The sequence below is a fragment of the Oryza sativa genome, chromosome 10 (genome assembly GCF_034140825.1).
Source record: "Oryza sativa Japonica Group chromosome 10, ASM3414082v1".
NCBI lineage: Eukaryota > Viridiplantae > Streptophyta > Magnoliopsida > Poales > Poaceae > Oryza > Oryza sativa.
The window spans coordinates 2,992,100-3,001,954 of NC_089044.1; the positions used below are offsets into that span (position 1 = coordinate 2,992,100).

At 43.9% G+C, this 9,855-nt stretch overlaps 1 protein-coding gene across 1 annotated transcript; it reads right to left on the minus strand.

Annotated features, from left to right (window-relative positions):
* Positions 1 to 1,390: 1,390 nt before the first annotated feature.
* LOC4348115 (proline-rich protein 4) lies at positions 1,391 to 2,255 on the minus strand. The gene is made up of 2 exons (XM_015759086.3): positions 2,051 to 2,255; positions 1,391 to 1,947 (listed from the first exon to the last, which is right to left on the minus strand). Exons 1-2 carry the CDS (start codon positions 2,238 to 2,240, stop codon positions 1,439 to 1,441), a joined length of 699 nt encoding a protein of 232 aa, XP_015614572.2. The 5' UTR covers positions 2,241 to 2,255; the 3' UTR covers positions 1,391 to 1,438.
* Between the last annotated feature and the right edge of the window lie 7,600 nt (positions 2,256 to 9,855).

A 9,855-nucleotide genomic window follows, 5' to 3' on the forward strand; every position in this document is an offset into this window, starting at 1 on the left:
CACGACACACATAAGCACTCTGAAATTATTTATCACCTGAAAGCCAATGCTTATGCACTGACTCCAAGTCTCCAACACATACATCGATCTGTAAAATCAAAGGTGTTTTTGATAATTATTCTGTGATGAACAATTGAGCATTAGAGATTATTGGTTTTGTTATTTGGAATTTATTCACGAAGTGGTTTGGAGATGATTGGATTTCACAGGTGAATCTACAGGTTATCATTTTATGTGGACCGGTCAGACCGGGCAGGTGTTGCCGGTCAGACCAGCGGTGATCAAGCGGTCGGACCGGCCAGCCCGCGGTCTGACCGGCCGACACTGTGTCGGTTTCGGTTTCGGGTTGTTTATTTGGATATCCGAGTTTATTTCATGATTATGACTTCTAGATGGATATTATACGTATGTAATACTATTGTTTACTGCTAATGAGTCAAGTTGGAGATAGCTTGGTCTCGGAATATGGTTTCTTTGTCTATTCCATGTGTAGGTGACTCGATGTCTCGGGAGAGTATTTACGGTGATGGACCGGGAGTTGGCTTGGGGATAAGACGACGTCCGTTGTGGTCAGAGATCATGCGGGATACTAAGGCTAGAGTTGATGCACGTGGTTGATGGAGATTCCATATGGCATACGATGGAGTTATTGTGTGCGTATGGGATGCGGAGTCGAAATTGGAAGGAGTCCAAATTTGGTACGATTGGTTATGTAAAGTTTCTTTCTTGTACTAGAGGGTTTCCTAAGGTGTTTAGGACTCCTAGTATGAGTTTGGTTCGTGGCTTTAGGCTGCCTACCTCATGTATAAATAGAGGGGGAGCGTGAGGCTTCCCGGTATCGCTTTAGAGAGCAATAGAATTGAGTTTTGAGTTAGGGTTTCGAGTTTAGTCGAAATTTTTGTAAGGAGTGTTGTTGGTGCACTTTGTAAACATAGAGAGAATTAATAAAGTCGTCATTCACTTTAAGAGTTCTTCGATTTGTGTTTCACCGGGTTTCGGCGGTCTAACCGACAACTCACCGGTGGTCAGACCAGCGGCATTGCGGCGGTCAGACCGGCGGGAGCACGGCGGTCAGACCGACGGCGGCGACAGTAGGCGGCAGGCGATCACGGCGGTTAGACCGGTAGATCAACACCGGTCAGACCGGGGGCTACGCTTCGGTCAGACCGGCTAATCTACTTCGGTCAGACCGATCTCCATCGATTTCGAGGGTAACTTTTATTTCCGCTAAAAGTTTTCGGTTTTTGGGTATACCAACCATTCACCCCCTCTGGTTGGCTTAGTTCTTGTGATTCGATCCTACACGATCGATCGATCTCACACAGTCACACTCCTCTCACATCTCACAACTTATATTTATTCTTCACGAACAAGCTGACCTGCAAATTAATTAATCACGCAACCAAGTGTGGATTGATGGAATGGATGATCGATCGATTCAGTGGTAGACCGGCGGAGAGCTGGGAGACGGCGCAGCTCCGCCACTGTTCCCCTGGGCGCCGCCACCACCGTTTCCCGCACCGCCACCACCACCGTTCGCCGGCAATGGCGTTGGCTTGGGATCCGGCTTGGGTTCGGGGCCTTGGGGTTTCTTGTGGAAATAGTCGAAGAAGGGGTGCTTGTGGAAGTAGTCGTACAGGAACGCCGACGTGCACTCCGCCGGCGATGTGGAGGAGTGCATCCTCTTGCCAGCGACGACGACGAAGGTGTTAGCCTTGTCGCCGCCGTTGTCCGTTGTTGACGACAGCGGTACGATCTTGGACGGCTCCTGCCCGGGGCACGGCGTGCTGCTCGTCGCGCTGTGCAGCTGCGCGAAGCAGTCGGCGGCGCCGTGGAGGTCGTCGGCGGCGAGGGGCACGCTGAAGGCGCCGTCGCCGTCGAGGTCGCCGACGGCCTTGCTCTCGTACTCGCCATCGCTGTTCTTGCACTTGATCGCCACCTGGAGACCTGAACATCACCAAACAATTAATCAAGGACGGTGATATATCGATCGCAATTAATCAATGATGAACATATCATCATCATCATCATCATCATGATATATATATACCCTTGAAAGCATCCTGCGCCATCATGTTCTTCCTGGTGCACTCGCCGCACTTGGCCTGACCGACGACGACCGCCGCCACCTCGCCGTCCGCAGCAGCGGCAACTGCCATCACGGCGGCGCAGACGACGGCGGCGAAGAGTAGTAGTGTTCGTGCTACATGTTGAAATTGTATCTTCAGCTGTGGCCCCATCGTGATCCATTTTGCAGTTGCAACGGTGTGGAGAATAAGTCGCCAGCAGGTTGTTAGCAGGCGCGGGTGATGCGGCGATCTGGGAGTTGAAGACCGTGTCGTGTGCGTGAGTTTAGCGCAGGGGAGTGTGTGTGTAGCGAGTCAGAGAATTGCGGATCGTGGGATGGCACGATTTTTGCCTCGGATTCGTTCTGTTATGTATGGAGTATAAATAGTTTATTTAGCTCAGTTTTACAGTTGTAAGTTTATTATTCAGTTGAATGAAAAACAACCAGAAAATTCCCCAAAGATTGTGCGATCTAGTTCAGAGTTCTGAAACTTCTCTGTTCTTCACTCTGCTCTGAATTTCTCCTCTCAGTTCCTTGTCACTGTTGCTGTGTTGTGCCGTGCCGGACGCGTGCAGTCTGCGCGCAAGGTGTTCGATCAGGGAAATCTTCGCCAACACTACTGATGCCATTGCTGAATCAATCCTAGCAATTAGCAAACTCTATTGCCCCTCCTCCTTACTATGTGTGGATGAGTGAAGAAGAAGCAGAGGCCATGCATGGTTTATATAGGCGCCAGCATGCATAGCATCATGTAGATCGATAAAGGCTACCTGGGAGTGAGCTGAGATCAGCTAATTATATTACATCATGATTAGAAATTTGCGCCGAATTTGCAGGTTCAAAATTAATGCCGTAAGTTTGATTTTATCAGGCAGTACCGATCGATTAAGAGTAGTGCACTGTGAACGTGCACACTGCATGCAGTGTTCACCCTTGATGCTCTTGCTTCCAATTGGTGGTGTTAAACAAGCAAAAGTTATGCTTTAATCGAGTAGTACTCCTACAGTACACAGTGCTACTAGTCCGTTTTATTAAAAAGGAGGATAGTTCTATACTATAGGACAGCTTCAACCAAATTGCATTATTGATACTATTGTGCTTTCTTATTACTGTCTTGGTTAATTTGGCTCTTGGATAATTACCTGTTTAAATTTATCAGCATATACTGCCTACTAGTATTTGCAGAAATCGAAGCCAGCATAAGTTTAAGTAAAATGTTATTGTGTCTTCGTCTATTTTAATAACGTAGTGTACGTGAGTATATGAGTGTGGTGTCACCGACTACACGTGCATCTTGTCTATGTAATGGAAAAAGAAAATCTCTTTGCTTCCTTAGGCTGAATCCACCATGGCAGTCCAGCGCATATTCTAGATGCCAACCTGTATGCATGACCCGACATGAGCATATGTCAACTAGGCCTTTTTCTTTACCTCTTCACCCACCTTGCGTCTCTGCAACACACAACGCCACGGGCTGAGATAAAGACGAGAATGCTCCAGCCAGACGCTAGATCTAGCCCAAAAAATGGGTAGCCCATGTCCAAGCCACCCCATGAACTCCTCCATGAACTCTTTTGTACACAATGCTATCTTTTTATCTGAATTTTAGGTAGTTTCAAATTGTATTTCTATATGGACTATTTCTTGTAGTTTTAATTTTTATTCCGACTTTTAGATTGAATTATATTTATACATATAATTTTATTTCAATATTTATTTTAAATTTTTAATCCGAATTTCATATTTTTCAGCCTAAAAGGTATTTCTACGTTGACTCTTGTCTTAATTTAATTTTTAAATACGAATTTAAGTTTTCTTTTCAAAATTGCATTTCTACATGTACTTCTTTTATCCTTTTATTATTATTCCGAATTACAGATATTTTTAATCTATACACTTGGACTCTATTTTTTTCTTTTTTATTAATATGGGAAATTCTAGGTCATGAGAGTGAATATGGTGGCTTTTATATTGTTTTATTGAGTTAATAATAGATCGACAGTTACAGGTGTTCCTTTTTCTGTTACTTCATGAATATTTCAATAACTAGATGAAACTCTGCGCATTACTGCGGAAATTTAGTATGATAACAATAAAAAAAATAACGTGTAAGATAACTAGATAACATCAGATTAAGTAAATTAATGTGGTTTACGATAATTTAAATTTAAATAGTATGTAGAATGGTGATTCAAACGTAAAAAGTAAGGTGGTATGACTTTATGGAAGAAGAAAAGTAGGGAGATAGTTTGTACCGTAGATTAATCATCTAAAGGCTAAAAACAATTGATGTGATATGACTTAATTAGAGGAAAAAAAGAGAAAGATAATTTGAACCATAGATTAATCATTTAAGCACTAACTAAGTGAGGATGAACTATATAAGTATATAGGATATCATAAAACATAATAAAGATATACATTGAAACATGATGTGAATTCACATAATTATGTTAGATTATAATTTAACATGTTTGTATTTGAAAAGCTCTTAAATTATAAAAACTATAAAGATATAGCATGTTTGCATGATGTTTAAATGTGATGATTGTTAGTGAATGATGATGTGGTATCTTGTTAATTAGTGGATGATGATGTGGCATCTTGTTAGTGGATGATGATGTGGCATCTTTGCATGTTAAGCTTAAGAAGTTAGTGGGGGATAACTTTATAGTAAGATAGGATATATTTGACATTTACAGCTAGCTCTTTTTTTCTTTTACTTAATTTAATTTTTTTTATAGTAAGATAGGATATATTTGACATTTACAGCTAGCTCTTTTTTTCTTTTACTTAATTTAATTTAATCTAATAATATATTTACATGTTACAGCTAACTGGACAAAAAAAATAAGGGCTAAAAAGGAATCGAAGTCTGGACCTATAGAGTGTCCTCGCTAGTGGAAACCACTGCACTAGAACAGCATATTGTTATTTTTAGTGCAGGATGCTAAACAAATATTTGGGTGTTAGCGTAAACCTCATCAGCACAAAATCATTTATTTGTCCCCAAAACAACTCACCTAAAAGAAATACTTAGCTTCTTCATAGCACAGCAATATTTTGTATATAGTACAAACAACTGAACAAATAAGTCCATTTGAACACACGACGAAAAAATTCATTGAGAAAATAGTTAGAGAAATATATCAAGGCAGATAACAAAATTAGTGATAAAAAATACTTCAAAAGTGTATGAACATATCACACGATCGAAATAACAGACAAATCCCATTAAATAATGAAGTCTATCACAACAAAACTAGCTTGTTGGGTCATCCTCATCACTATCTGATGGTTCTGTACCCATATCATATAGATCCCTCGGCCTATATGGTTGTGCAACATGCCATCCTTGTGCTTTTGGTTCCTGCACATAGAACACCTGTGATACTTGTGATGAGAACACAAAAGGATCATGCTCCATCTTCTCTCCCTTATCTTCCTCTGTCACCTCCTTATCACAACAACAACTCAAGCCCGCTGGTCACCGCGAACTTGTTCTCCTTCGAGCCCGATGTAAGTACTTTTTTTTTTAACTAACGTATTAGTATTTTTTAACTAACATATCATATTCAATGGATAAAGCACTGTCGCTATTTAGAGGCTCCTACTGTGTATATATTAAATATATATAATTAAAAAAGAAACTGTATAGATCTCAATGCATGCTGTCTAGCCATTCTATAATCGGAAAAAGTACGAATTACCCCTTCCCCGAACTATCGCGATCGTCCGAATTATCCCCTTGAACTCGAAAACCAGACATTTTACACCCTCAACTACTAAAACCGAACAAATAACCCCCCTACTCAATCTCTGGAGTGGTTTTGATCCTACGTGGCATACACGTGTCAGCCAAGTCAGCAATCCTTTAAAAAAATTCGGTGGGGCCCACCTGTCAATCTCTCTCCTGTATTGCTCACCTTCTCTCTCCTCCTGGATTCATCCCCTCCCCTCGCTAAAGCACGCAGCGGCGGGGCGAGCGGTGGCGGCGGGCGCGGCTGAGCGAGCGGAGGTGGCTGCGGGCGCGGCTGGGTGAGCGGCGGCGGCTGCTGCGGGCACAATTGGGCGAGCGTCGGCGGCGACGACGGCGGCTGCGGATGCTAGCCTCGCCGGCGAGCTCCGCCACGGGCCCCCACCCTGGCACCACCGCCCACCGTGTCCACCTCCACTATGCCGACGTCCACGTCCGTCTTGGTCCGCCTCGGTGCGTGGGCGAGCGCCTCGTCGCCGTCGCCTTCGTGCACCACCGGGAGCAACAGCACGGTCGTCGCCTCCGCCACCACGGGCACGGCGGGGCGCGAGACGGCGGCGGAGGCGCTGTCAGTGTCGTCGTCGTCCATCTCCTCCCCGGCGACCTTCCTCCCTGCACGGTCGATCTCCAGCTCCACACGCGCCCTCGCGGACTCCGTCTCGACCACCTCCAACGCGCGCTCCAGCTCCGCCACGTAGTTGTTAACAGTGAAATTTGGTAAGCCCGGAGTAGTCATCGGCGTAGAGTCAGCATCGGCTTCGAAGTCCTGAGATTAGCCGATGAGAGTTGTCAAGTCGTCAGTTGTCGGATTCTTGCTATATTCGGTTAAGGAAATTGATCTACTAAAGGAAGCTTATCCAGAAGAGACCGAGTTTAAAGAGAATACGGCATGGTAAGTTATCTATTAATTAGGAATAGTTTGTTAGTTTCCTTTTATCTTTAGGAAAGTGTGTTTAGTGTCCTATAAGGACTTTATCTTTTCCTTTTATCTTTAGGAAAGTTTCTTTCTTGTCCGACAAGGACTTATATCAACCCATGGATATAAATATGTACACCTGGGGTCTATGTAATCTGTCCTCACGATCAATACAATTCGGCGCATCGCCACCTTTTTTACTTCTACTTTTGTTTTTACGTTCCGGCGGAACTTGGCACCCGACGCGGGGCTGCATCGTCTTCGATCTCCGGCGAAGGGATAAGTCCAATGTTTCACCGGTCCAGGCAATTGTATCGTTTACGTCGGCGTCAACAGTAGTCCTCACCACCTCGACGCCACTTGTCGCCAGTCCTCGCGTGCCGACCGCCCGCGACGCTGCACCCCACCAGCCCTCGCCCGCTGATGGCCCGCGCTGCCAACTGTCGCTGGCCCTCGCGCGCCGACCGCAACAGCCGCACGCGCTTCAAAAACGAGAAGGTCACACACCCCTGTTCCCGCGCTGACCGCCCCCACCGCCTGTCCCCGCGCCAGCCGCCCCTACACGCCGCCGCCCACCGCCCGTCCCCGCGCTGCGCTGCTGCTCCCCCCTTCCCTGGAGACGACGGTGAGGTACCCCTCTCGAGCTCCGTGTCAACGGCGGTGGGCGACGAGTCCTCCTCGGGGAGGGCACGGCGGGTGTCGTGCGCGGCATGTCGTGCTCGTCCCCCATAACCAAAGGCGGCTGTCGTGCTCGTCCCTCATCTCCGCCTCATGCTTCTGCGGAGGCTCGCCGGCGCACCGACGTCGCCGAGCGGCGGGAGCCTCATGCTCCGTGCATCGATCCGCCTCCGCCACCGGCCACCATCTCCTCCTTCTCCAGCCGTAGACGCAAAGCAAGAGAGAGAGAAGGGAAGCAGGGGGAATGGGATTGGGGAGGGATTGGTGTGAGGAAAGAGATGACATGTGGGACTAGATTTTTTTAATGTTTTATTTTGCTGACCAGATGCCACGTTGGCGGCCACATATGCTGATTCCAGTTAAAACCGTCCAAAACAGTGCTCGGGGGGTTATTTGTCCGGTTTTAGTAGTTGAGGGTGTAAAATGTATGGTTTTCGAGTTCAGGGGGGTAATTCGGACGACCGTGATAGTTCGGGGGGGGGGGTTAATTCGTACTTTTTCCTTTACTAGAAAAAATGCCCGTGCGTTGCTACGGGTAAAAACTTTTTTTATCCTATACATTATACTCCCTTTGTTTTGGACCGGATGCTTCTTTGTTTTTGGACCGGACGTTCATTCCTTCCTTCTTTTCAGCTCTAGTCCTAGAGCAGTCCGCTACCTCTATCTGCTCGGCCTATCTCTCTTCGCCTCAGCCCACAAGTGGAGCTGTAGGCCTAGCTCGAACAATCTCGTGCCCGTACCATGACGGAGCCAAACCTCCCATCAAATCCGGTAATCTGGTCGAGCTCGCATAGTACCGTGTCCGTATGATGGCGGAGTTGATCCTCTCTGTCAAATGCGGTCGAATCTTTCTCGATCTCCAAAATTATTAGAGATTTTGATCCACTTGATCCCCTTTTTCGTTTTTTTACCAAAATCGAAGCAATCCACAAAACTTGGGGAAAAAAATAATGAACTGAAAGGGAAATTCAAGGGGAAAATGACGAGAGTAGTGGAGAATCGATTTTTGCAATCAATTGGATGAGGAAACACATAAAGATGCAAATCGACATGGCGGCGGCGCTAGGGTTTGGCCCGACGAAAAAACCGCAAAAAAAAAATAGCGAAACATAGTTTTCCTTTTTACAATCGTTTTTTGCCGCACTTTTTTTTTCCGCCTTTTTAGTAGGAATAGGAATCGGTCAGCTTTTTTTTTTTGCCGCATTTTTTTGCCCTGGGATTTTTTAATTACAATCGGACTTTTTTATCATTTTTTTATTAACGGACGAAGGAAACATCTTAAACTCTATATATATATATATATATATATATATATATATATATATAAAAGTAGTAGTAGATCCGTGGTAACTCTATTTTGTTCTCTAGATAACCAAGACAAAATTTGATTTTTGTCTGGATTTACAAACTTGAATAGGACTTATATTTCTGAAAATCGTATGATTGCTTGTGATTCAAATACTCCAAGCCATTGTGATGATAATCTCCATGTAAAAGGGGAAACATATGTATCTTCAGAGAGATCAGTAAAAATATGGCTTCAACTTGCATGCACGCTACAACCGGCCAGCGGCAATTAACCACACCGGACACGATGTCAGCATGCACGTCAAGTATACAGAACAAATGACCGTTGAACCATGTGCTGCTAGTTTCACCCACTCAATCAAGGAGCACTGTTGCAAAAGATACCATGTGGCATCCATCCCAAGGTGCAAAAACTTCAAAAATCTAGAAAACCGATATGGTAGCTAGGGAAGTTATTAATTACATTCTCCGTTTCATATTATAAGTTATTTTGTTTTTTTCTTCTAGTCAAACTTTTTTGGTTTGATCAAATTTATAGAAAAGTATAATATTTTAAACACAAAACAAACGTATTATCAAAATATATTTAATGTTACATTTATAGTAAAACTAATTCGATATTGTAGATGTTGCTAATTTTTTTCTATAAACTTAGTCAAACATAAAAAAATGATTAGAAAAAAGTTAAAATGACTTATAGTATGAAATGGAGGGATCAGTATAAATTAGTATTCTTGAGCAGAAGGTTGGTCAAAAATAGATGTTGGAGAGTATCTTCAAAATTCATCCTTCCTAACATATTCCTATTTTTCAATCTATCTTTCATGAATAACCAGAAAAATACTTTGTGTTTTTTTAACATATGAATAAAATGTTGCTACTAATTCACTACCTTCCCTGCACGCTGCCTCCCATCATTCCTTGCTAGCATGGCTCGTTCCCCGTGTTAGAGTATAAGTGAATTACTACCATCTTTCTTTGCAATTGCCCCTTCTTAATTAGTTTAAGCTCTTATTTTGAATTAGTTGTTAATACTTATATTTAACTCCATATGTTATCGGAGTGAAGTCCCAAAATCACAAAGACCAAAACCATTCGCTTTTGAGTAAATTTTAGAAAGAGTAAATT

Bases quoted from the DNA above. Each gene is read 5' to 3' on its own strand.
- LOC4348115 (XM_015759086.3), bottom strand. From the start codon at position 2,240: ATGGGGCCACAGCTGAAGATACAATTTCAACATGTAGCACGAACACTA. The intron at 1,948-2,050 runs GTATATATATAT...GGTGATGTTCAG, and splicing joins GGCGCAGGATGCTTTCAAGG to GTCTCCAGGTGGCGATCAAG.